General features: G+C 41.4%; 1 protein-coding gene across 1 annotated transcript in view; it reads left to right on the top strand.

Moving 5' to 3' along the window:
* The window catches only part of SACM1L (SAC1 like phosphatidylinositide phosphatase), a 56,691-nt gene extending 29,445 nt beyond the window's left edge, over positions 1-27,246 (top strand). Inside the window, exons 6-20 of the mRNA XM_034760968.1 lie at positions 766-825; positions 3,259-3,292; positions 9,535-9,636; positions 10,883-10,968; positions 11,164-11,250; positions 11,792-11,860; positions 11,953-12,032; positions 15,514-15,612; positions 21,408-21,546; positions 21,805-21,874; positions 21,973-22,045; positions 22,587-22,680; positions 22,761-22,853; positions 23,745-23,802; positions 25,168-27,246. Of these exons, the coding sequence (XP_034616859.1) occupies positions 766-825; positions 3,259-3,292; positions 9,535-9,636; positions 10,883-10,968; positions 11,164-11,250; positions 11,792-11,860; positions 11,953-12,032; positions 15,514-15,612; positions 21,408-21,546; positions 21,805-21,874; positions 21,973-22,045; positions 22,587-22,680; positions 22,761-22,853; positions 23,745-23,802; positions 25,168-25,304 (1,281 nt within the window). The 3' untranslated portion in view covers positions 25,305-27,246. The remainder of the gene's footprint in view (positions 1-765; positions 826-3,258; positions 3,293-9,534; positions 9,637-10,882; positions 10,969-11,163; positions 11,251-11,791; positions 11,861-11,952; positions 12,033-15,513; positions 15,613-21,407; positions 21,547-21,804; positions 21,875-21,972; positions 22,046-22,586; positions 22,681-22,760; positions 22,854-23,744; positions 23,803-25,167) is intronic.
* The last annotated feature ends 272 nt before the right edge of the window (positions 27,247-27,518 follow it).

Raw genomic sequence — 27,518 nt, 5'->3', positions numbered from 1 at the left:
CCAGTTAAAATCCAGGTCAGTAGTGATAGAAATTGCCACTTTTAACATCTTTTTGGCATTTATTAAATGAGTTGGTGGTCTGATCAGCTTCTCTTGGATATGTCACCGTGATAGCTTTGTTTGCAGTCTGAGGTCAAGCACTGATTCAACATTGAGACTAAACTAACATTTTATCCATATGGATGTTACTCTCCCTTCACCCCCCCTCATGTCAGAGTCAAGGCGTACTGACTGGGCAGTGTGAAACTTCTCACCTTGTCATTCAGGCCTTTCTCTTGGCGTTAAGATTGGAATGACTGTCTACTATTTCTATAGGATGGAAAACAAGACCTAGTCTGTCCATAACAGACTCAGTCTGTTGCTGTCCTAAGCAAACTTGAAAACCTAAGCCTTTCAGCTGCAGAACCAACAGCTGCTCAATTGGCCTGATGATTTTTTTTTTCAGAGGTGCTGAGCAGCCACAGGTCTCAGTGGAAACTAAGGATACTCACTACCTCTGAAAATTGGACCAGGAACGTCTTGTCCGCTTCTGGTAGGACTTCCAGCTCTGCGTCTGTGCAGCAGCCCGTCCAGCCAAAATTGCGCAAACAACATTTTGTGAAAGCCAGGTGTACCACCCTTACCATATATCTAGTCACCCAAACTTTGCTTATGCAGGATAGTGCTGAACTTCTGCCCTAACATAGAACTAAGTCGAGCTTCAGAACCCCCACGTCCCCCGACGAAAAACCCAACAACCCTATTTGCTTATTTTTCTCACTACAGGCAGATCCACGGTTTGTGTGGAATGGGCATCTTCTTCGAGAATTTGCTGCTCAGCCAGAGGTAATGTATGCTGGAAGTTTCCCTTAATAATCTTTATCAAATGTAGCACAGATATAATATTCTGGAGAAAGTGTTTTAGTCTTGCAGATGTCTTTATTTCAGATACCCAGAACACTGGTAGATTAAAATATTGGTTACTTGTCTGCTAGTTGTAGCAAAATTACCTGTGCGTGGGGAAGCTATTGCCATTACATTATCTGTCTTAAACTAATCACTTCATTTCAATTTCACTCAGAAGTCCTCTATCTGGTGAAATAATGACTTATTGAAAATGTCTGTTAGAAAAAAAATAGACTTTGATGATATGCTTTATGCTAAGAAAAATAACACCAAGAAGAGGTGGGCAGTATGTGTCTAGTAATTGGAATTCTGCAAAATATTGAGCTCTGCTGTGCCTTATCTAAAGCGGATATTGTTCCCCAAGGATACTGCCTCTGTCCCTTGACACAGCTATGAGTTTGAGTCTGGGTTGCCTTTCCTCAAAATTTCCACACATGGTCAAAAGGACACTTTTTCAAGGTTTTTAGGCTAAATCAGCGTTACTTTTCAAACAAATTCTTCAAGAGATCATAAGCTTAGAGACATGCCAGGTAAATCCTAATATAAACTAAGCTGTACAAGTGCACAATGAAGGATCGTACACAACTATGTGTTTATATTGGGAATTTATTGTCACATGAAGTGTCAAGCTAAAAACCAACTTAAACTGGTCAATAAAGATGTCACTTGAGTTTCTGACATCCCTCTCCCCCAAATTGGACTATACTTTGTGGACTGCATAGGGAAAGTCCACACAAAGTAGGAAATTCCGGCACAGAGACTCTGCTTCCAAAACCCACAGATGTCCCCAACAGTCACATAGACTCATAGACTCTAAGGTCAGAAGGGACCATTATGATCATCTGGTCTGACCTCCCGCATGATGCGGGCCACAAAAACTGACCCACCCACTCCTGGAATAATTCCCTCCCTTGACTCAGCTGTTGAAGTCCCCAAATCATGATGTAGAGACTTCAAATCACAGAGAATCCTCCAACAAGCGACCCCTGTCCCATGCTGTGGAGGAAGGCGAAAACCTCCAGGGCCTCTGCCAATCTACCCTGGAGGAAAATTCCTTCCCGACCCCAAATATGGCGATCAGCTGAACCCCGAGCATGCGGCCAAGATTCTCCAGCCAGACCCTCTGGAAAAAGTTCTCTGTAGTAACCTGTACATCCACAGAAGGCAGCAAGAAGTGGGCTGTAGTCCACGAAAGCTTATGCTCTAATAAATTTGTTAGTCTCTAAGGTGCCACAAATACTCCTGTTCTTTTTGAGAAGGCAGCAACATTTTCATAAAGAACCAGGGCATCTACACTTTATTACATATAAGGGTGTTTTACTACTGTATTCTCTGTGCTGGCTGCTGCACCCACCCCCTTTTGATACCAGCTGTAACCTCTCTCCACTGATGTAACCTCATAATGAAACGGAAAGGGAAGACTTTATTGTAGCAGCCAGCAGAGAGAATGTGGTAGCAGACAACTTCAAAGGAGATACTGAAATCTTTAGAAGGGGATCATGATCTGGGAAGAAGGGGTTCCATGGTGTCTGGGACTGAGAGAATGCAGCAGAGCCATTGTTCAATACCTTCATTCCTGGTGACTTAATTCCTGATCTGCCATCCTTTTTCTAGTCTTTACACCAGGTAGAGAAACATAGCATTATATTTGCAAACCACCTTTAACTTGTTTTAATTAAATGCTAATTAGTGTAAAGGGCAGTATATTGCCATATTTACTCTTGTGTTTAGCAAGTTATATCCAGATAACATTACACCCTTGGATTTCTTAAGTCTAGTCTTAAATTATTCACATGAGCTACACAATGTTTCTTAGCTAAGACTTGTATTGGTAGCTCTGAACTCAGCTAACACATTTGTTCATGTCATGCATTGACAGTATTCCATAGGTTTTAGAAAATACATCTAGGTATTAATTTACATTTAGCTTGTTTGTGGCAAAAATATTAAGCAGATCTCTGTTTAGAACTGTGAGTACAAATACCCACTTATATTCCAAGGCAGCTTGCTGTTACCAAGGTCATTCACTGACTCTCTGTGAGATAAGCATGGTTACAGAATGTCTTCTGCTTTACAGAATGATGACTGGTAAGAAATATCACACTTTGTTGCTTTATTAGTGAGCAAAAAATCTTTGTGGTTGTGCGAAGAAATCACTTGTCTAGAAAACATGAAATTTTTTCTTATTCATTTGCAATAAATGTCCCTCTTCCTAAACTGAATTGCCTTTACAATGTGTGCCTTTTACTAGAGTTTCATACACTTGTCATCTATCTATTTCTTGGGTTAGTACTTGGAGATATCTGTTTTGTTAGACAACTTATATAAAATATATTTTTTAAATGTGTCATACAGTTTCTTTTGTATTTTCAGATCCATAGGTTTGCTCTTCCAGTGATGCATGGATGTATCCTTTTCGTGTTTTGTAACCTACATTTGCTCTAGGTATCTTTGTTTTGTTTTTTAACCTTAGAGGTTTCATCAGATTATCTAGGAGAATATTTGACTTTCTAAGGCAGAAAATGTTGATGGTGCAAGAGTTAACTGTAGTTCGCAAGTCTACCACATAAATCTTCAAATAGTCTCACAAAATTTGATGTATCTTGTCCTAATTGCAAACATATAGCTTGTAATGATTGTAGGCAATTTATATTTTTGGACCATCTGAATGCAAAGAGTAAATATTTTGCTTTTCATATTTAACACAATTTTATATAAACCACTCTTATAAGCATGATTTGAACAATCACCTTTCTAGTCTTGGCTGTTCTCTTGGGAGACAAAGCTCAGTTTATTAAATATTTTCACATCAATATTTATGTGATTATATCCTGCTAGACAGGTGCTTTCACCTACAATATTACTAAATGTTTAGATGGTTAGACTGTGATCTGTTGAATGACACCTATTAAGTGATTTTTTTTTTTCTTACAAGGACATAAATATATCAGATACAATTTAAACGGGCATTAGCAAGGCTAATAGACTTTAAAATAAGAGCAATGTTGGCTCATAGACTTTTAAGTCCAGAAGAGACCATCATGATCACCTAGTCTGACCACCTGCATATCATAGGCTGCAGAACCTCCCTCCTGTAATAGGCCATAACCTCTGGCTGAATTACTGAAGTCCTTAAGTTGCAGAGAATCCATCATTTACTCTAGTTCAAACCAGCAAGTGAACTGTGCCCAACACTACCAAGGAAGGCGAAAAACCTCCAAGGTGTCCCCCAGGTCAGATTGGCAGACAATTCCTTCCTGACCCCCAATTTGGTGAGCATTTACACCCTGAACTTGTGGGGGAGACTCACCAGCCAGACACCTGAGAGAGTTCTCTGTAATAACTCAGAGCCCTCCCCATCCCATGTTACAGGAGTAGGCATGCACATTCTGCCATCTTTCTGCTCATCCTTTCAGAAATTGAAGGAAAATTACAAGAATCCTTCTCTTAACAAACAGTGCTTTTGATATCCATACTCTACCTTACTCATAAGAATGATGCATGTAGAAGAGTATACACATGCATTCCCGCAATCCTAAACTAATTTGATACCTTGCATTGGCTGTAAACTAGTTTGCCTAACAAAAGCTGGGATTTTCAATTATATTACAGCTTTTGAGTTGGAAAAGGTGAAAAGCCCCAATCGGGGGACAACTGGGCTTTGTTTTGTTGGGTAGATGGGTTTATGACAGGGTGCACTAGGCCCAGAGATCCCCTGCTGGAGGCCTCAGGGTCCTGCCACACCCATCCCAGAAAAAGAGCAGTAGAGAAGTCCTCCAAGCAGCCTAGAGTGGCTGCAGCAGAAGCAGCCATCAGGGCCCTGGAGGGCCATAAAGAAAAGAGCTGCAAAGCCAGAGACAGTTCCTTGTTGGAGCCAGAGGAGTACAGTTGGTGCTCCTGGCTGCCCAAAGGGGACAGCTCAGTTCTGGCAGGGACCATGGCAGCGAGGAAGAGCTGGCTGGTTGCTGGGCCTGAACTTAGAAGTAAAGGTGATGCTTTGGCGAAGACTGGGGCTGCAGGGAAGTGGCCCAAGGAACTGAAAGCAGTGTAATTAAAAGGACACAGTGGCACGTGACTGTTATTTTTAGGGTCCCTGGACTGGGACCCAGAGTAGTGGGCAGGCCTGGGTCTCTCCCCCCACATCCCTGCATAGGTCACTGGGGAACTGGTCTACAATCGGACAGTAATAAACCCCAGAAAAATGAACTATTTAGTGGCCTGGCTGGAGAGCTGGGTCCAGAGTAGGCCAACGGGGTGAAACCATTCCCTTCAGGGAGGAAGCCCTGGGGATACGGCCCGATAACAGGGCTGGGACTATTTAAAGACTGTAGACACAGCCAACCAGAAGGGGCATTCGCGAGAGATTGGTGCACGTGTTTGGTGTTACTGGGTCCTATCTGTTAATTTTGACTTTTGCTAACTTTGATAGTGACCTTTTCTTGTTAAAGCAAATATGATTACATAAATATGCTCTGTTCAGTAGTCTAGAATTCAACCACTTTGTCTCAGTGTGGAACCAGATACTGATTTGAGGAGACACAGTGATATAATCTTCTTGGCTCAGGTTGGTGTCCAGTGCTGTTCTAGATTTCTACCCCAGGCTCTCTTCTTCCTACCCCCCAGTAAGCCTGCATGAAATAAGGAAGTATATCTTTCCCTGTGCTCACTTGGAAGGTGGCCCACAGCAAGTTTCCATGTGAGTTATTACATAAGATAAGAGTGCACAGTCATCAACCAAGGATGGGCTCTCTGACTATAGCCCTGTAGTTAATCAACCATAGGGAGTCTTAGAGATTAACAAAAGACAAAGTGTTATAAACTAAAAACAATTGAGAACATGGTTTAATTAGTATTAGAAAACTCCCCATTCCAGTAAGCTCCCTTATATTTTAGGATCTAGTGATTCCTTCCATGGATAAGAAGGAATTTTTTTCAGCCTTCTATGCACTGAATAACTGCATTGTGGGTGGTAGCCTACTAGAAGCAAGAACTAAATTGGTTATACCACTGATCTGGCAAATCCTGTTTTTCTTCTTTGAGTGCTCGTCCTTCTGTGTATTCCACTGTGTGTATGCATGCACTATAAGCACTCAGTCAGAGAATTCTTGAAAGCAGTGTCCGTTGGTCTGCCATGTGCCCTTACAAGATAGAGCTTTATTCCAGGCTCTCATTTAGGAAGGTAAATTGGTTGCCAAGACCCCTCTTCAATCAGCAGTAGATGCAGCAGATTCATCTTCAAGTTCAATAGCAAGTGCGATCGTGATGCTCTGTGAATAATGGCTTTGCACTTTGGGGCTTCCCAGGGAGGTCCAGAACACCTGCCCTTCGACAAAACTCATCTTTTTAACCAAAAGACAAATAAGTCCTTAAACATTCTAAAGCTGTATATATTCCCACTCCCAGGGAATATATACATCTGCCCTGAAGAGAGAATTCCACAGGCAATCATACAAGCCTAGACAGATGGCTCAACAATTTTACTATTGGTTGTTTTATGAGCTACCCCGAAAGAGGCAAAAGGTTCAGATGTCCCATTTCCCTGCACCTTCTGCAGCAGCATCATCATCCCAACCCCAGCCCTGTCTAAATGATATTTTTGATGGGACTTCAAAGCTGCAGACCAGTGAGTGATGCCACCATCTGCCGAGTTCCACACATCCTTTGGGGATCACCTACCATTCTTTTTCCAAAAGTGGAGTGCAATAACAATGGCCAAGTGGGTGTTAAACATCATCCATTCTGGCTAGGCGATCAAATTTACCTCCCTGCCCTCCAAAACCCCATTGCTGCCTCTTTTCAGGGGTCATTTTCACAGAGATTGTCAAACAAGAAGTAGAGTCCCGCCTACAGCGAGGAGTGGTAGAGCGGGTGTCTCTTCAACTCCAAGGAGAGGGTATTTATTTGATATATTTCCTAGTACCCAAAAAGAAGGGTGGCTGGAGACCCATCCTCGATCTCTACCATCTCAACTGGTATATTTGCAAACTGAAATTTCACATGGTCATACTGGCATCTACAATCCCATCCTGAAAATGGTATGGGATTTACAGCTCTCAATATCAAGAATGCCTACTTCCCTGTGGACATTCATCCTGCTCACAGACCCAGCCAAAGCCAATCAGAAAATTTCCAAGTGTTTATCGTCATAGCGGAAAGAGTCTCAGGTCAGACTATATCCTCACAGTGGATCTCTAAATGGACCTTGGACGGTATCTTACTCTGATTGGTTGTCTCATCTTCCTCCCACTTATGAGAGGGGAAGGGCACACTACTAGAGCACAAGCAATAGCATCCTCACACCCTCCTCTTACTTGAGTACTGCTTGTCAATAATCCACAGTGGAATACACATAAGGACCAGCACTCGAAGAAGAAAAGTTACCTTATAGTGATGAGGTTCTTCAAGATACGTAGTTTCTGTCTACCCACCCTCCTTCCCCTTTGCTTTGGATCAGTCTTGGATTTGTGGTAGAGAAGGAATTGGAGAGGTGGTCAGTCATCTCCATCCTTCAGCTCCTCAGTCAGAGGCATGAGGAGAGCAAGGGCACATGCAGAGACCAACAGACACCACTTTCAAGAATTCTCCCACTCTAGGTACATGGAGCATGTGTATGCACAGTGGAATACTGATAGGGCCCACACATCTTGAAGAACCTGCAGTTACTATAAGGTAAGTAACTTTCTCATTTTTATAAAACTCCTCTGGTATCGATCTTACCCTGATTCAAGAGAGATGAAGAGCGGAGAGATGGGGAATATGTCTAATTACCCAAAAAGTCCATCCTTCCATTCTTAAATTCTCCGTAGGAGATCGATTGAGCCTACGATCTTAGGTTTATGGCAGTGTTGATAAACAGCCAAGTTTAGAGCTACTGCTTTTATTTCCTGCTGAATAAAATCCAAGCCCTAATATATTTGAGGTGATCTCTGGATCTACAAGGATTTTAAGAGTTTGTGTATGTGGTTCTATGTCTAATTTTAGACCTTTTTAGATCCCTCTCTAGGAACTCTTTATTGAGGGCATTTTGGGTGGCAGAGGATCTGTTTGTATATTCTCTTAACCAAACTTGAACTAGTTGTTGGGATTTTTTACAAAGAGTGCTGGCACAACTGTAAATGAAATCTGTAGTATCGGCCTAATGTGCAGTTACCCAACAAAGTGGGTTTCCTACACAGGATTTTTGTGGGGAAAAACACTTGGTGAGATGAAATTTGAGAGCTGAAATGTGTATATGTAAGTAATCAGCTGTATTTTTAAGAATTACAATTTTTTATGCTTGAATAAAAACCCAGAAAATTGATTTCTTTTTTTATTGGACTAAAACTTGCCTTGCAGACCTTAGCAAATAGTAAGTTGGTTAACATATTGGCTGTTCAAAAGACCAGAGCAGAGGGACAGGACAGCATGTCTATATTAAAAGCTAAAACAAAGCCTGTTAGTCTTGTCCTTTAAAGTTGTAGTTCTACCATGCTGGCAATAGAGGGTAGTATGAATCTGTGTTCGGCATCCTGCTGCAGTACATGAGGAGTGCTGCTTTCTGATATTAGTTTGATGCTGAATTATCTAACATCAACTGAAAGTAGTTATGACCTTGACAGAACTGGATTCCTAAGTTAAATTGACAGTCCTTAGCAACTATCCCCTAACAGTAAGGACTAGAATCTGATACCAAAGTGATGTGTAGGGCTTAGGTATCAGAGGGGTAGCCGTGTTAGTCTGAATCTGTAAAAAGCAACAGAGGGTCCTGTGGCAGAACCTCACTTCTTGCATCTGAAGAAGTGAGGTTCTGACCCACGAAAGCTTATGCTCCCAGTACTTCTGTTAGTCTCAAAGGTGCCACAGGACCCTGTGTAGGGCTTAATTAACAGAACAGAAGTGTCTGTATAAACGGCTCCCCTTTAAGATTTCAGTAGGGGGTGTGTACATCTAAGGACAAATTTGGCCTATTGACAATGTAATGTTGTCCTGCCATGGTGCTCCAGGAGCATATTGTCAAGATGCACATATTATGAGAGCTCATGATCAGGTTTGAAAGCTTCTCTTCTAATTCTGGTTGCAGAAGGTGGGAAAAACTACTTTTAGAAAAAGATAACGCATTTCAGAAGGTGCTTGGTCTGCAGTCTGAAATTATTTTCCAAGTTCAGGCCTTTTTTTTTTTTTTTTTTTGGCCAGGGCCTCAGAACATACATATGATGCTGATAGTATTGACATATTTCTTTCAAATGTGATGGTTATTTGTGTTCATGGGTTTTTAATAGATTTAAAATGTTTTATCATTAGATGTGTCCACTTTTTAATTTAATTTAACTGAAGAATCTTTGAGACCAGTCTCAAATCTCTTCATATCCCGTTTTCTCCTATTTATAATCGCTTCATATTTTTTTTTAGTTAGTTAGCATCCCTTAAAACTTCCTCTGTCATGCACATACTGATTTTAGTATTAGGCTGTTGACTCTGAAGTTAAATATAATAAATAAATTGACATAGGGATAACAGTATATTTATACACATACCTACACATCAATGAATGAAATACAAAAATTCTTTGTATTTATTTAGTCATTTGGCCCTATGTCTGTGCCTGTTCCCTTTTATTTAAAAATACCATAGTAAACATTGCAAAATTGTGTTCCTTAACATGTTTACCAGTTATAGCTATGCACTCTTGTTCCATAAATGGAAAGTATTTTGACTGGCTGCTTATCTCTAGAAGAAGCTGTTTCAGAGCTGGTGTACGTTATTATGTGAGAGGTAGGATGACGAACAGTGGAACCACTGTTGGAACAGTCAACATATCTGTAACGCGTTAATTTCTTATTTTCAAATGTCATAAGTATTTAACCACTTACATTACTGTTTTGTTCCATTCTGTCACAATTTGATGTGATTTTTGTGCCAAATATTTTACTTCAGTGTAATAACTGGACAGAAAAACAACCTTGAGCACAAAACTGCAGTTTCATATGCAGATGCATCTATTAAACGGCAAACCTCATTTATTGCTCCTTGAGGCATTTTGATTTATGTTTAGTCCAAAAATTTAAAATGATGATCGTTTTAAATGAAACACTTGACAATACTGATTATCCTATAAATAAGCTGTTTATGGTGGTATTTACTTCAGTAAAATACTTTACATAAAATTTTCAAACCAATAAAGAACTTCACAAGAAAACATTTCTCATGTGCAGGAAAAGAAAATTTAAGCGCGCGCACACACACATGCGCACATACACACAAATTTTCAGGTGTGTTTCTTTGGCATAGGGTCCTTGGCTGTCTGTTATGTAGCAATCTGCTTTTTCTTGACTTCAGGCCAAAGGCTGAAAGGGAAGCAGACTGAAGTACCTTCTCCTTACCAGTCTCTGCATGTTAAGGTTGAGGTGCATTGAGGAAGTGTGGACAAACTTGCTGCTCCCTGTGCCATAATTTTTCCATTGGAAAGATAGATTTCAGTGTCTGCGCTTTGGCATCTTTGTTCAGTATTAAAATATCTTAAGTATTTTTTAAGTTAGACTATTAAGACATGCTGGCAGTATAATAAACGCCCTGCACTGACTGAATGATAGCAATATCTAGGTTTGCTCTTCTGAAAAAACCACACCCCTGAGCGATTTAGCTATGCCAATCTAACCTGCAACATAGATGCAGCTCAGTTAATGGAAGAATGCTTCCATCAACTTTCCAACTGTCTCTCTGGGAGGTGGTGTTCCTACACAGACAAAAAATCTCCTTCCATTGCTATATGCTGCGTCTACACTATATGGTTGTGCAAGCATAACTACGGTGTCATAGTGTAGACATACCCCAAGTCTCTGCTTCATGAGCTGACCGTGTCTCAGATGGTGGCTTTGATCTACAAGGCCACAGATTTCACTTATCTTCTGGCTATTCTGTATTGTTTCATCTTACTAACTGAAAAATGAGACCCCAATTCAAATCTAAAGCAATGGTGTTTGTGGTCGGTGTGAACTGGATTCTGTTTTTTCTAACTCAGGTATTGATTCAGAAGGACATGCAGCTAATTTTGTTGAAACAGAACAAATTGTACATTACAATGGGAGCAAAGCTTCGTTTGTCCAGGTAAACTCAGTGGCTTATCAGAATGGATTGCGTGACTAGCTTAAGTTCAGCTGGCAAGTCTTATTTTCTTGTCTGCCCAAAACCTGATTTTACATTTAACAAGAAAAAACAAGTTAAAATATAGATGTCAGGAAGGTGTAACGAACAAGAACATGAAATTGCATTTGTCATTTGTTTGTTTCTTTTGTTTTCCAGACGCGTGGATCAATTCCTTTTTTCTGGTCACAGAGACCAAACCTCAAGTATAAGCCAAAACCACAGATCAGCAAAGTAGTAAATCATGTATGTGTTTTTTCCTTGGATGTGTGGGGGTAAAATGGAATTCAGTGTTTGCATGGATATAATGTGGTAATAAACTTAACATTGCTGCTCCTCATTAACATACAGTCTGCTGTTTAAATCTGTTCTTAAAAGTAAAGTCAAACATTACCTTTAAAGTTGAAGTAGCAAGAGACTTGGGCCAGTGTACTAGCCTTTTTACCCATGGAGTCTTTGGCTCAAAGCTTGAATGAGGTCATAAGTATAAATGAGTGCAGTAGTCTCTTCCTGGTTCTCATTTGTGTATAGTGATAAAAACCACTGCACTATTTGGCACAACTAGTAGTTTATACAAGAGAAGCCCAAGACTGTTGCAGATGAGAGCTGAGGCGCATTGGCAGAGCGGAGTGCAGATATTTGCCTCATTTGAGCACCACATTCTCATCCAGAAAACGACTTGTGCTGTTACATTAAGGGATTCTTGTAATGTAGCAATTTTAGTAAATTACAGACCTATGCATCTCTAAAGACCCGTGATGTCACTTTTTTCTCCTTTGTTTTCTAGATGGATGGCTTCCAAAGACATTTTGACTCTCAGATAATTAGCTATGGAAAACAAATGATTGTTAATTTGGTATGCCTTTAATTATTCTGCTTAGTTAAATTGTTTGCCTCTCCTTTTTAAACAAATTGGAATGATTGGTATTACCATTTCATTTTTCACAGGTTAACCAGAAGGGCTCAGAGAAGCCTCTTGAACAAACATTTGCAAAAATGGTAAACAGCTTGGGAAATGGCATGGTCAGGTACATGTGAACTGAAATTATGATACATATGTGTATATTGTACATCTCTGGCTCCTTTAACAAACCTAAATGTAAAGTGTCATCAAATTGGTCATGGGGCCCTTATAAGATAAGTTAACTTGTATGAGAATTGCATTTTTTTTAGTACACATTGATACTGCACTGCTGGAAAAGGACATGGTCCCTGCCAGAAGAGTTTGCAATCCAACTGGAAATGATAGGCATGGGGTGCATGTAAAGGGAATTGAGAGACAGGACAGCAGCATAAAAAGAAGGGAGGATGAGGGTTACAGTAATAAGAGCACATAGTTTTGGCTAGTGTGTCTTAAAAGTTCTGCTTGTTTCTTTGAAGGGCGGGCAGATGAGTGTTTATTGATTTAATGGAAGAAATGTGCTTCCAGGATGAAAGAGGTGAGGCATTGCAGACCAAGGGGTTCCAGGTGTGAAGTCACATGGAAAAAAGACACCAAGACAAGGTCATTAGGTGTGCAGCCTAAATGGAGCGTATGGGCCACAGGAGTGTGGAAAGCAAATAAATTATTATTAAATGTTCATGATTGCAGAAGTTGCAGGTGCATGTACAGTTTAACAATGGTGATTCATCATTTTAAAATAGTAATCTTCACTTATTGACTTGCTTTCTTTAACCCTGTTCTTAAATATGGAGAGAATAATATGGATTTTCCACAAATCTTAAATTTTTTATTTTTTTTTCACCCCAGAGATTCTCCTGCAAGGGACTTAGACATTTGTTGGTGTCAGGAGTCCCTAACAAGTTTAGGGGCCAAATCCTGCCCTCTAGCATGAATGCATAATTCTTAATGAATTATGTAGAAACTGCACATGCACATTTAAGGGCAAAATTTAGCCTTGAATGCAGTTAATCTTGTATAGCATACATTTGCATTGAATTTTTAGTTATTTCCCATCCATCGATCATCATTTTACAAGGCTTTTACGGAAGGACAGGGAATTAGATCACTCACATGCGTCTGACGAAGTGGGTATTCACCCACGAAAGCTTATGCTCCAATACATCTGTTAGTCTATAAGGTGCCACAGAACTTTGTTGCTTTTTACAGATCCAGACTAACACCGCTACCCCTCTGATACTTCACATTTGTCTGCGCCTTGCTGCCCTCTGCCCCTTCCAGCAGTTGCAGTAGTTTTGCTGTAGATTTGCATATTTAGTCATACATGTTGATTTGTGAAGAGGAGGACATGTCTTTAAGAGCACTTCCAATGGAGAGTTTCTATTCAGTTTTCAAAGCTAGTATTGGTTATTACATCTTTGAGATAAATGACTTGTGGGATTCTTTGCACTACTTTTTGTAGAACTAAAAGCCGTTTTGCAGAAACTGAAGTGTAAAATCCTATCTCTTGCCTGTTTTTTTTCCTCAGTTGTAAGTTCTGCAGATGTTAACATTTAAAAAATTAATGGTAACAGTCCTATTTTTAGCAAAAAATAGCATTTTGCTACTTTAATTGCTTTGCATGGCATTTACCTGCCATCAGTAATCATTCACAATTTATGAATGCCACCTCCAGTCCTGCACAAACCATCTAGAAGAGTCTTTAATTAAAAAAAAAAAAAAAAAACACAGTCCCCTCCTCCAAGAATTTTACTCCTGTTTAGGGTGACCAGATGTCCCGTTTTTAAAGGGACGGTCCTGTTTTTTGGGACTTTTTCTTATATAGGTGCCTATTACACCCCTCTTCCTGTCGCATTTTTTCACAGTTGCTATCTGGTAACCCCACTCCTGTTGTCTACAGCAAAGGTATACTTTTGCAGCCTGAACTTGTTTAATTTCTCTGCCCTTGTTTGTTTGGTCTCCTCTTTGTATAGATTCTAAACTCTTATCGCTGCGTGACTCTATTGTTTTTAATTTCCAATTTGGAAATGAGCACCCTGTTGCCATTAACTGGTTGTTGCTGCTGGTGGTGGTTTTTTCTTTTTCCGAGGGGTGGGGTGCGTGGGGGTGTTTGCTAGTGCTTGCTGCTATTTGATATTTGACCTCTTACTGCCAGTTTACTGAATTTTGCCAAACTTTTCTCATCGTGGCCCACCTGCTTTTGTCCTGTTTCTGCCTCTCTCCTTTTCTAACGTTCCCATACTCCTTCCATCATCCTGTCTCATCGCCCATCCATTCCTTTGTACGTTATATGCTAGCTCCATCTCTTTGCCTCTGTTTCAGGAAATTAAAAAGCTACAAATGGTATTTATATAACTACATACAAAGCAGAAAGTGGCTTAGAAAAAAGCAAATGCAGGTCCACCTGCCCATCCATCCTTCCCCATGTTGTCTTGTAAATATGGTAAATGTACACTTGGATTGTAAGCACTTCAGGACAGGAACCATGTCTTTAGTTAAGTTGCCATGCACACTTAAGGTACTATATAAACAGTAAATAGGAACTGATGACTGATTCAATCCCTGCTATTCACAGGTGATCCTTTATCAAAATAGAATTAACAATTAAAAACTATAACTACTCAGTAACTGCACTGGTCTACTGCAGAAGATCCAAGCCATGATTCGTATTCCAGGTTGATATCCTAGTCCACAAAGCATGAATGTGTTGCCATGGCAATGTTTGATGGGAGGAGGAGAGAATGTTGCACCTCCTCACATACACGTATCCCTTTTAATGAGAAGGGCATTGATGGGTTCCAGATGGAATTACATTAGGAGATGGCGGTGGGAAAGAGAAGCCTTTCCTTAAGATTCCAACTGAGGCATGAAACCCACTTCCCTGCACCCTTTTGGGAAAAAGATAATTAGACAGAAGTGATTTTGTAAAATATTAGTGAACATGTGCTTCCTTATCCTGCTTCCAGAGGAGTAGGATCATCTAAAGCAGTGGTTCTCAACCAGGGGTCCAGGGCCCCCTGAGGGGGCCATGAGCAGGTTTCAGGGGGTCTGCCAAGCAGGGCCAGCATTAGACTCGCTGGGGCCCAGGGCAGAAAGCTGAAGCCCGAGGCCTCGAGTCCCACCACCTGGGGCTGAAGCCAAAGCTTGAGCAGCTTAGCTTCACAGGTGCCCCTGTGGTCCCAGGCAATTGCCCTGCTTGTTACCCCCCAACACAGGCCCTGGCTTTTATATGCAGAAAACCAGTTGTGCCACAGGTGAGCCGTGGAGTTTTTATAGCATGTTGGGAGGGCCTCCGAAAGAAAAAGTTTGAGAACCCCTGATCTAAAGGAGTGCAGAAATTTGCATCCTTAAAATGTGCAAGGTGACATTTCAGAAGAGGACAGAAAAGCAGGAAACATGTCCGATATTTATAGAACCCAGTTTTAAAGAATTGTCTTAAATTTTGGCTGATGTTGGCAAATCTTCATCTGAAGGAGATCATTTCTCTGCACTTCAATATTTATCAATCAAAAAATTACCTTTTTAAAAATACAACTTTACTGTGATCTCTTCACATCAGTGAAGAGTGCCGTGAATTTATTTTATCAGATGTGCTTGTCTCTGAATAGATATATAGCATTTGACTTCCATAAAGAATGCAGTCGAATGAGGTGGGACCGACTCCAGCTCCTGATGGATCAACTCGCAGAACAACAAGATGAGTTTAGGTAATCTCTCTCTCTAGCACTATGTGGACATCTTGTGGTGGCTACCATTAAGTGATAGATTGTTAGATGCCCAGCAGATCCATAGAGCAGAATCTATATCCTCAAAAGTAGATCACTTTCTCATATGGATTCTATGGCCTTGAGTTGAAGATGCATATGCAAATGAGATAAAGATTACAGGGTGGAGTGTGCAGATATCTTGTATGATCTCTCACTCCTGCTCAGCAGCAAAGTAGAGGCCTTAATGTGGTTTATAATGCAATCGCTCACCATGGTTTTGGTTCTATGAGTAGTTGCAGCCAACTAAGCTGTGAAGGAGAATTAAATTTGCTTCTTTTGGTGAAGGGATGAGGGGTAAATACAAGTCTGCCTATTACATGTGAATGAGAAATTACCAAGCACAACTGCTTATCTGTTTTCAGTGTGGTAATTTCACGTGCAGTATTAATGCCATATGTGAGCAACCAGACACCCAACCCTTCCTGATTAAATTTTTTTTGGATTCACAAAAAAGTAGCAAACGTCCAACTTGATTTAATATCCTTTCCCCCAGTAAAGTTATTTCATATACGAAATGAATTTGTATAATCTATGTGAACAGTTGTTGCTTAATGCATTAGTTTTTATTTTATTATTCACCACTCATAGATTTACAGGTTATGAAGGGAAAGCTATTTACCTTGTAGTTCTGCTTCTTTGAAGATATCATCGTCACCGTTTGGGTCTCAAGTCTACAGCATGAGGCAGACCAGGAACTCCTATATCTAGTGTTTTGAGGGCTAAACCCCCATTTCCACACACATGGTTGTCTTCCCCTGTAATGTGAGGAACAGCCCACTGAAACCTCTGCCAGTTCCATTTATGAATGAAAGCTTGAACCATTGATGTAGGCTGACATAAATCCCTCACTCTGTAGGTATAGTACAAACCAAACACGCTCCTGAGGAAATAAAAACCTGAAAAAGAGCAGCCCATAAAATCTGAGAGGAGGTGAACAGATAAGAATCATGTAAACCCTTCAAAGAAGCAGAATGAACAAGTAATTTTGTCTTTAAAATACCAGCTGTATAGGATTCTCAACCCTAGAATGAGTAACTGAGAAATGTCTTAAAACTAATAATACACTGTAGCACGTAGTGAACTATGTAGGCACATGCCAAAACCAATCGCTTCCTTTAAATAAAGGGATGGAACTGAGGTCTCTCAAAATAAGGCATTAAACAAAGTTATTTGATTTGTTTTATGAGGAGTCCTCGAAGTATGGCTAACACTAGGGAGCTGGAGAGTTTGGGCTCTCTTGAAAATCAGATTCTGCAGGCCTGAGACAAAGGCCTTGGCTACACTTGCAGTTGTACAGCACTGTAAGTTAAACCTGACTTCGTGCAGCTGAGTAGGGAAAGCGCTGCAGTCTGTCCACACTGACAGCTGCCCAGCGCACTGTCCTGGCCACATTTGCGGCAATTGCAGCGCTATTGGGAGCAGTGCATTATGGGCAGCTATCCCACAGAGCACCTTTTCCCATTCTGGCGCCGTGGGTTGTGGGAAGGGGACGTGGGTGCAGGGGATTCTGGGTCCTGTCCCAATGCCCCGTGATGCATCGCTTCGCATCCCAGAAATCCCTTTGTTTCCGTCCACCTTTGGCACCATCTTTCAACGGTTTCTGTGCAGCGTGATCTGTCTGCGGGAAATGGAGTCCGAACTGCTGAGGCGTATGCTGATGAGTCTCGCCAGCACGTCCTGTTTGGCTGTCGAACTATTCCTTAAGATCCAAAGTGACAGTGAGGGTGAGGAGTCCGACGATGCTCTCGAGCCGCGTAACGCGTACAACACGAAATTGCTTGTGGCATTCACGGACATGCTCAGCACCGTGGAACGCCGCTTTTGGGCTCAGGAAACAAGCACAGAGTGGTGGGATCACATCGTCATGGAAGTCTGGGATGACGAGCAGTGGCTGCAGAACTTTCGGATGAGAAAAGCCACTTTCATGGGACTGTGTGAGGAGCTTGCCCCCACCCTGTGTCGCAAGGACACGAGATTGAGAGCTGCCCTGCCAGTGGAGAAGTGGGTGGCTATTGCAATCTGGAAGCTGGCAACTCCAGACAGCTACCGGTCGGGCGCAAACCAGTTTGGAGTGGGAAAGTCGACCGTTGGAATCGTGTTGATGCAAGTTTGCAAGGCCATTAATTGCATCCTACTCAGAAGAACCGTGACTCTGGGTAACGTGCAGGAAATAGAGGATGGCTTTGCACAAATGGGGTTCCCTACCTGTGGAGGGGTGATAGGACGCACATTCCTATTCTGGCACCACCCCACCTAGGATCCAAGTACGTTAATTGGAAGGGGTATTTCTCTATGGTTCTCCAGGCGCTTGTGGATCACCATGGGCGTTTCACTGACATTAACACAGGCTGGCCCGGAAAGGTGTATGACACACGCATCTTTTGGAACACTTGGCTGTTCAGGAAGATGCAGGCCGGGACTTTTTTCCCAGAGCAGAAGATCATGGTAGGGGAAGTTGAAATGCCCATTGTGATCCTTGGAGATCCCGCTTACCCATTAATGCCATGGCTCATGAAACCCTACACAGGGATCCTTGACAGCAGCAAGGAATGGTTCAACTACACCGGCTGAGCCGGTGCCGAATGACTGTGGAGTGTGCCTTTGGCCGTTTAAAGGGCCGCTGGCGATCTCTGTATGGGAAGCTGGACTTGGCTGAAAACAGCATCCCCGTGGTTATATCTGCGTGCTGTGCCCTCCATAATATTTGTGAAGGGAAGGGTGAAAGCTTCACTCAGGCATGGATCTCCGAGGTTCAACACCTGGAGGCTGAATTTGCACAGCCAGAGAGCCGGGCTATTACAGGGGCCCAGCATGGGGCTGCAAGGATTAGGGATGCCTTGAGGGAGCAATTTGAGGCTGAAAACCAGCAGTGATATCTGGTGCCCTGCACGGGAGTGAAGTGCAGTAGTTCCAATCTTTAGGAATCAGTGTCTGCTTAGCAGACAAGCAGACTTGCAGTGCCTGTTTATTTCCTGGGCTAAGGAGTCTTTTACTTTATGCAATAATAAAGAATGTTTTCAAAGCCAAAGAATCCATTTATTGAAAAGAAACAAGGGGGTGGAGTGGGGAACAGTACAATCACAGATTCGCGTATGTCCTGTCTGGTGTGCTGTGTAGTGAATGCTGCACTTCAGGACAGCTATACTGCATGGTGATGGGGGTTGAGTGCAGAGGGTAAGGGTCGTGGTTTTCAGGGCTGGGTGGTGAAGATACTGGTGTTGGAGGCAGCGGGTGGCGTGAAGAACACGGAAGTTGGGGAAAGTGGGTTGGAGGTGACAGTGGGGCACAACGGAAAGAGTTTTGGGACAAGGGCTGTGGCGGGGGAGTGGCATTTGCGTTTGCAGTACTGCTCCTCTTTCTGCATGGCTACCAGCTCCTGTATAGCATCTGCTTGGCGCTCCAGGATGCTTATGAGCCTATCAGTGCTTTGCTGCCGGTGCGCTGCGTTTTCCTGGCGGATCCTGCTTTCTCTCTCCCTCCAGTTCTGTGCTTTCTCATTCTCTTTAATAGATTGCCACATCACTTCTTGCAGCATGTCTTCTTTGCTTTTTCGCGGTCTCTTCCTGAGTCTTTGCAGTCTCTGAGCAGGCGATAAGAGGGACGGCTGAGGTCTCAAGGTTGATGCAGCTGTATAGGCAAAATGCAATATTTAACAGAGGCAGCATTGTTTATACCAGACAGAGTAATGATCCCCCCCGCACTTAAGGAGTAGAAAACACACAGGGTCTACACAATAGCATAATTTTCCCGTCCGAAACAGAGCGCACATCCCACGGGAGCCTCAAAATGGCGAGTAAGGGGGACTGATGGTTTCAGGGCTGCACTGTCCTCTGGGTTTCTGTGCCTTGGGGGGAGCCAACAGCTTCAGGGGGCACCTACACTGAACACTGTCCCAACATTTTCCACAGGAATTCGTCCTGGATGATATCTCGCTGCTGAGGGTGACCTGGGAAGCAAGGGAGGGTCTTCTACTGCAATGCGGCTTCCGCCCTGGCCCATATGCAGCTTGTCTGTGTGCAGCAATGGTCCCCCCGCCCCTCGCGGCACAGTGGCATGGACACGTTAGCCTGGCTGGGACAAGGACCATGGTGGCTCTCCCGATAAACCTGCGCAAGCACATTGCACATGTTCTGGATGAGACATTCCTCGGAGATTACCGAGGCCGATTACCGCGATGTGATAAACCACATCAATGCACTATTCCGCATCTAGGCATGCATGCCTAACCCTCCTCTCCCAAAGAGCCCGCACCGAAAAAATTCCTTCCCGAAAAAAAAACCGCTTACCGGGAACCTGCTCTTCTGTTTGCCCTCCACCAAGTACCGGCCGCTGCGATTGGCTACCTTCCTCCTGGCTCGAGAAGAGCTCCTGGCTGTATGGCTCCAGGGATTCCGGGGTGTCTTGATCCGGCCCACCACCATCACTCCCATTTTCCTCCTCCTCCTCTTCCTCCTTCGCCCCCCACCAGCTCTGAAGTGTCCATGGTGGTGCTCGGAGTGGAGGTGGGGTTAACCCCAAGTATCACATCCAGCTCTTTGTAGAATCGGCAGGTTGCGGGGGGAGCACCCGAGCAGCCGTTTGCGTCGCGGGCTTTGTGGTAGGCACTCCGCAGCTCCTTCACTTTAATCCTGCACTGCAGGGCGTCCCGGTCATGGCCCCTTTCCATCATGTCCTTTGATACCTTCCCGAAGGTATCGTAATTCCTACAGCTGGAGCGCAGCTGGGACTGTACAGCTTCCTCCCCCCGAACACTGATGAGGTCCAGCAACTCGCCATTGCTCCATGTTGGGGCTCGTTTGGCGCATGGAGGCATGGTCACTTGGAAAGATTCGCTGATAGCACTCCACGCCACGCCGGGCTGAGCAAACAGGAAGGGGATTTTTAAAATTCCCGGGGAATGTAAAGAGTGGGTCACATGGTTGGTTACCTGAGGCCAGGGCAGTAGAGTTTGAACTGATGACCAGAGTGGCTAAAACAGGCATTGTGGGATACTGCCGAATAATTCTGGAGGCCATTCACAGCGCATTGGGTGGCCACACTGGTGCCACACCTCTCGGAGAGGTGGAGTACATGCAGCGCTGCAACCACGGAGATACAGCTGCAAATGCCTTGCCAGTGTGGACGGGGAGTGAGTTACAGCGCTGGGGGAGCCTTTACAGTGCTGTAACTCGCAAGTGTAGCCAAGGCCAAAGAAGCAGCATTCTTCTCTAGAGGCTGAAGCCAAGTCTTTGTAATTGTGTAGTGTAAGGATTGTGTTATTACCATGCATACATCACGACTACAACATACTTGAAGGTGGAAGTGGAACCTGCTCTTCCTCCGATAGGGAATACCAAGGTTCATAGCAACTGCAAGCTAAGTTATTGAAGTGCGTAATGCAGTAGAATAACCATTTAGACAAAAATTTACACCCAAATAAATTTGTTAGTCTCTAAGGTGCCACAGGGACTTCTCGTTGTTTTTGCTGATACAGACTAACACGGCTACCACTCTGAAACCATCTAGACACTGTTCCTGATAATGCTATGCATTCACTATCTGCTACTGGAAGAAGAGTATAGATAATAGGTTATCAAATAAAATTAAACACAAATGGCTAAGAATTTAACTTGGGGAAAGATTGTTTGGGGTAACTAAAAAACCTGTTATAAAGTATGCAGTCATAGAACATATTTTGAAGTGGATTATTTTAGGTACCTATTTATATATACATTTAAATGTATCGTGGATCTTAGTTATTTTCTAGTTGATTCTGATGGTAAAGTGGTGACTCAGCAGGAAGGAATATTCCGCAGTAATTGCATGGACTGCCTGGACCGGACTAATGTGATTCAGAGCCTATTAGCACGTCGTTCTCTGCAAGCACAGCTGCAGGTCAAGATTTTTTTCTAATTTGTTTTTGTTTTTTCAAAGCTCTCTCTGGGGGGAGGGAGGATGGGTCCTCTGTCAGGAATTAAGTAAAACCAAAGTTTGTAGTAGCTTGCACTCATAAATTGCTTTAGTACTTAAAGACCTGCTTGAAATTAAAATGTACTGTCCAGCTTTTAGCTGGATGAAAAAGCTATGTCCTACATAAACTTAAATACTGACTTCCTCTGAGTTGCTATTGAATTGTAGTGTTTTTTGTTCTAGAGGTTAGGTGTTCTGCATGTTGGACAGAGAATTGAAGAACAAGCACAATTTGAAAAAATCTACAAAAATGGTAGGTTTGTCTTTGAAGTTAAATTACTGTTTTTCAAATAAGGACCCAAGAGCCTTTTTTAAAGGAAAACAGACATAATTCTGTTTCTCTGTTCACAGCATGGGCTGATAATGCGAATGCTTGTGCCAAACAATATGCTGGAACTGGTGCCTTAAAGACAGACTACACAAGGCAAGTTAGAGACTGTTCTGTTTTGTGGACAATGCATTTTTGTAACTTAATTATCTACAGATTGAAATTTCAATTTTCCAGACACACACTAACATGTAAGCTGGTAATATTAACTACCTCTTACTAGAAAAATTCAGCCTATGTCAACATGATATAATAAACAATAATATACCTTTTGTAGTTTAAAAAAAACATTAAAAATCAGGAAATAAAAATCAATATGGGTTTATAAAATATTCCAGCTTGTTTTATTGCATGATGGAAAACTGAGTCTCTGAGGAACCATTTTCCTGACTTTACTCACAGATCTTTCCATCCTTTCTTAAAACTTTTTTTTTCATAAAAATCTATTGCCTATCGGAGTTAGACATTGCAGAGGCAGCACTAGACAGTTGCATCTTTGTTCTTAAGTATAAATATGATATGATTGTTAATACAAACCTGAAAGGTTCATAAAACTGAACATCACTTAGTATAACTTTCTACTTTCAATTTGCAAACAAATTAATTCTAATATGCTCATAAAACCACTTTTTTACAGAACTGGGAAGAGAACTCAGTGGGGCCTAATAATGGATGGCTGGAACTCATTAATACGTTACTACAAGAACAACTTTTCTGATGGATTTAGACAAGTAAGTTGGGTTTTTTCTTTTGCAGATAGGTACTTAGTCATTATTGCTATGCATTTTAACTCTGTATGTTTCTGTTACAGGATGCTATCGATCTGTTTCTTGGAAATTATTCAGTGGATGAAGTAGAGTCTGTCAGCCCTCTACATATACAGAAGGACTGGAAGTTCTTGGCTGTAAGGATTTTTTTTTTAATAGCTTTGTTTCACACTTTTGGAAACTAAATGCTTTGTTTCTTTTATTTGCTTTAGTAAACCTAAGTAGTTACTGACTGTTTATGTGGGGCCATTTGTGTCTTCTGGCCCTGTTTTTTATGGGAGGACTAAGTCCAGAACATCAGCCATGACACAAATGGAGCATCCCTCAGACATGGAGTTGGAAGGAAAGGGGCTTTTTGGCCAGTTGTGCCCCTACTAGAAAGATTGGGATTCTTCTTGGATCTCTTGCTTTATCTGTTCATTAAGAAAGAAAAGTGGAAAGGGATAACCATTTTTAATGTAATAAGAGCCATCGTTGATCTAAAAAGAATCATAAAGATGTCATCTCACAAAGGCAAATACTGGTTTCTGTTCTCTTCGATGTCAGTGCCAAGGTAGTCAGGAAGGGGAGGCTAAACGCTAACTGAATTTCAAAACTGCAGTTATGACTAAAAAGGTCACCGTAGAGCACATGAGGGAAATCCAGAAAGTAGTAAAATACTCTGGAGAATACCTACACTGACCCCTTCTGTTCTATACACTCACTACACAAGTGGGATAGATTAACACTGGAGACTTATGGAGGGTTGTTCAAATACCCAAACAGAACTAATGAACTTGATCTTTCAGTGAGCCTAAACAGGCAGGCAGAAACCAAGCATATTATCCTCTAATCTTAAATATACAGTTAAAGCATTATTTAGATTAGCTCTAAAACTCAGAAGGAGACTCTGTTTTACCAAATCAGGACATCAGAGAAATGATGTAACTTTACCTGCTACAACGTGAATTATAAATATAATTTATTGAAGGAAATAATCAATGCAATCATATATTTCCTTTTTTAATTCTGTTTTTCTTCTTTCTCAGTTGCCTATTATTATGGTCGTTGCTTTCTCAATGTGCATTATCTGTTTGCTTATGGCTGGTAAGTCACTATTTGGCCTACATTTGCAAAATTCACTTGCAGGCATACACTTAAGATGTTGGAAGCTATTCACTGGGTATGTGCTTATGAGTTATGAGATATTCAAGTCATACCTCTAACCATACAACCTGGAGCTATGCTTTTCTGGGTCAGGCCTGGTCAGTACTTGGATGGGAAAGCTCAGATGCTGCAGAAAGTAGTGCTGGACATTCAGCAGATGGCACTCTTCCCTCTGTTGAATCAATGTTACAGCGGGATATTATGAGTAATCACTTCTCCTTAACATGATGGTTGAATCAGGTATAAAATTGTTAGTTAATAATCCTATGGCACTTCTTAAAGGAGTAGAATTGATAACGCTGACATCCACACCTACCCCTTATTTAGGTTATGTTCTGCTTCCCTGAAACTCCCCCTTCTGTTTCAGTTGGATAAGGTATTCACTGGGAGTGTGTCTACAGACCAGCGGCAGCAAATCTCAGAGGCTGGGTCTGCAGACTTTGACTCATGCTATGGCACTAAAAATAGCAGTGTAGATCTTCCTGCTTGGGCTGGTGTTTGGTCTCTGAGACTCACCTCCCTTGCTGGGTTTCAGTACCCAAGCAGGAATATTTACATTACTGTTTTTAGCACCATAGTGGGAATCCCATGAGCCTAAGTCTGTTGACCTGGGCTCTGAAACTTATTGCCACGTGGCTGCTTTTTTTGCAGTGTAGACATACCCTTAATGACCTAAATTCCTGTATAGGTATGTGCTGTTAAATCAGGGGTTCTCAAACTGGGGGTCATGACCTCTCAGGGGGTTGTGATATTACATGGGGCTCATGTCTGCCTCCACCCCCAAACCCTGCTCGGCCTCCAGCAATTATAATAGTGTTAAATATAAAAAATGTGTTTTTTAATTTATAAGAGGGATCACACTCAGAGGCTTGCTGTGTAAAAGGGGTCACCAATACAAAAGTTTGAGGAAAAGTTAAATAGTTACCAATCCTGCCCCTTTTGCTTAGAGGCTGACAGCATTTCAGTGGCAGGTCAAGTGTTTGCTATATAGGTCATAAATCAGTTTACGTTATGAAATTCCTTTGGAATCTCTCTGAATTAAGGTCTATGTGAATGTCAATTTTTAGCCAGTGTAAATTAGCCTTTGCTTAACAGCAGAATATTAGTTTCCGAGCTAGGAAACTCTCAGAAGGAAATATACAGTACAAAATAACAGGCTCTAGTATATGTGAAGCTGATCTGAAATTTCAGTTCTTGATACAAGCTTCCTTATGAGCACTTTGCGAACTATTTTATTGTCCTGCTAAAAATGCTCTCTCCACTATTTATTGAAAATGACTTACTAGAATGTTTATCTGATTATAGGTGATACATGGACTGAGACACTGGCTTACGTGCTCTTCTGGGGAACTGCAAGCTTTGGAACTTTAGCTATCATCTTTTACAATGGCAGGGATTTTGTAGATGCACCAAAACTGGTCCAGAAAGAGAAGATGGACTGAATTTGTGTGTGTGGAAAGCGGCTTAGCATGGAGGACTCCTCAAGCCATACTTGGAGTCTCTACTGACCTGCTTTCCACACCAACTAGTGGTCTTTCTAGCTTTCATCTTTACGGAGAGAAAAAGTAAATCGTGTCCTTCACTTGGTGGTGGGAATTTACAGTTGAGATCTGGTTTTACAGTCTTAGTCACAATGATCTTTGGAATATTGCATTAATTGAGGAGGTTGCACTCATAACAAGATAATTTACAGGTGAAAGCCAAAATATCCATGTTGTCTGTGGAATATTATAGGATTCGAACTGGCCTACTAAGTTGACAGTCCAGCAGGTCAGTTTCATTCAAACATGATCTCATAATCTTAACAGAGATCTCTGGTTCTGTTCATGTGTCACCATATCCAGCTGTGGCAGAATTAGTAATATAGAGTCACATCGTGTTCTTTAAGCTAATATAGCATCCTACTAATAAGATTTCTTTCTAGACTTTCAGCTGGGTTTCATTTGTCGTCATAAAAGCAGTCACTGTTAGCACAAGTCCTTTGCATATTTTCATTAGGGTAGAGAATCATACCTTACTGTTTCTATCAAAATGCAAGTCTTCTGTTCTGCCTCATCTAGGACTGATGCAATATTCTATTAAATCATTGGGAGGATGAGTTATTGGTGGACATTTCTGAAGTTGCAAATGTCTTGCACTACCGAACTACTGCAGTCTTCAGATGACTTTTTTTAATACAGCTAGACAGCAATTTAAGTGTGATTCAGAAGTTCAAATTAGGTTGTCTTTTTTAAGATGTAAATGAAATCAAAGAATGTAAAACTTCTTTACTGTGTTTATTGACCCTCATGCTAAAGGTCCAAAGTATTCCATAGTTAAAGAACAGTCACAATGTAGAAGGTACACCACATTGTTTTGCCAGTCTTCTGCTTCTGTACCTTTTGGTTATGTAGGATAACCTGTGGAAGAAAGAATACAAATCTTTGAGGTGACAGTCTTCTGCTAAATTCCATGTTTGCACTTAGGGGAAGCAGCAGCAGCAGCTTGCTTTTCATGCATGATAAAACTCTAAAAACTAAGCTATGAAAATAATTTGTTCTGATTATCAATAAATGTGTGTCTTTAAATTTAGTGCTTCCAATCTACATAAAATAGCTGATCTGAATCAAGGACCAATTTTAAACTATTTTGTCACTTGTTTTATGATTTAAGTTCAAAACCAGACTGAAATTTGCTTACAGCACTGTGCATTGTTTAATATTCCCTGTAAGTACAGTTATATATCCAGATTGCAATTATGAAGATTAAATATTAGAAAAAAAAGTAGAATACTAGGGTTAGCACGGTTGTCATTAATGCCCTAGAACACAAAACACTGCATCATCAGTGTTTCATTGTGTTATGATTGAAAATACATACAGTTTTTTTTTTTTTCCAATAACTGTTCATTTTAACCTTGAATGTTTCTGAAGGCCTATTTGGGTTTTGTTAAACATTACTTGTTCATAAGCACTAGTAATAAAAATGCAGAGTACCTGTTTGCTTTTAGATGCTACAATGGAAATACCAGTTGACAGTTTTACTGAGAAATTCTCTGTAACTTAATCTCAGACATCAACTCCATAATGGGGAAGAAAGTATAAGAACTCTATAGTTAAATATTTAAATAATGGTTTGTATGCCTCATTGGCAGGTGATTTGAAACTTAGCTCAACTGTCTTACAGTGTGTATCTAAATCTTTCCGTGCATCTCCCGTTAAGAGTTTGTTGCAACAAAGACCAAACCTGGACTGCTACTATAACCACATTGCAAGAACTAGAGTAATGTAGGTTTTTAGACTTGGAAGGGCATCTGTATTCCAATGCTTTGCAAGGAGATTGTATTTCTAAGTTCACATATAGTGTACTCATAAATGACAATAAAACTTTAATCTTTCTTTTCTAGATCCTGACTGTTCTGTTTCTGTATTTTAGTTGAAGGGTTAAAAAAATGCAAACTTTAAAAATTGTTTTTTGGAAACTGCTGATCGTTGGAAAGGTACATTCTGAATCATTAATCTGTAAATACAAAATTAAAGGCCTTCTATTTTTATACTTAATCCACTAAAAGTTTAGTTTAAAATTAAGATTTTAATTAGCATAATATGTTCCATTTCCCTCTGCCAAGTACGGATTTTACCTCTCTGAAAAAAGAAGTGTTTGGGAGACAAAGGAGA

Source organism: Trachemys scripta, chromosome 2 (genome assembly GCF_013100865.1).
Source record: "Trachemys scripta elegans isolate TJP31775 chromosome 2, CAS_Tse_1.0, whole genome shotgun sequence".
Lineage (NCBI taxonomy): Eukaryota > Metazoa > Chordata > Testudines > Emydidae > Trachemys > Trachemys scripta.
Note: the sequence above shows the minus strand (reverse complement) of the source record. Positions and strands in the feature narration are given on the sequence as shown.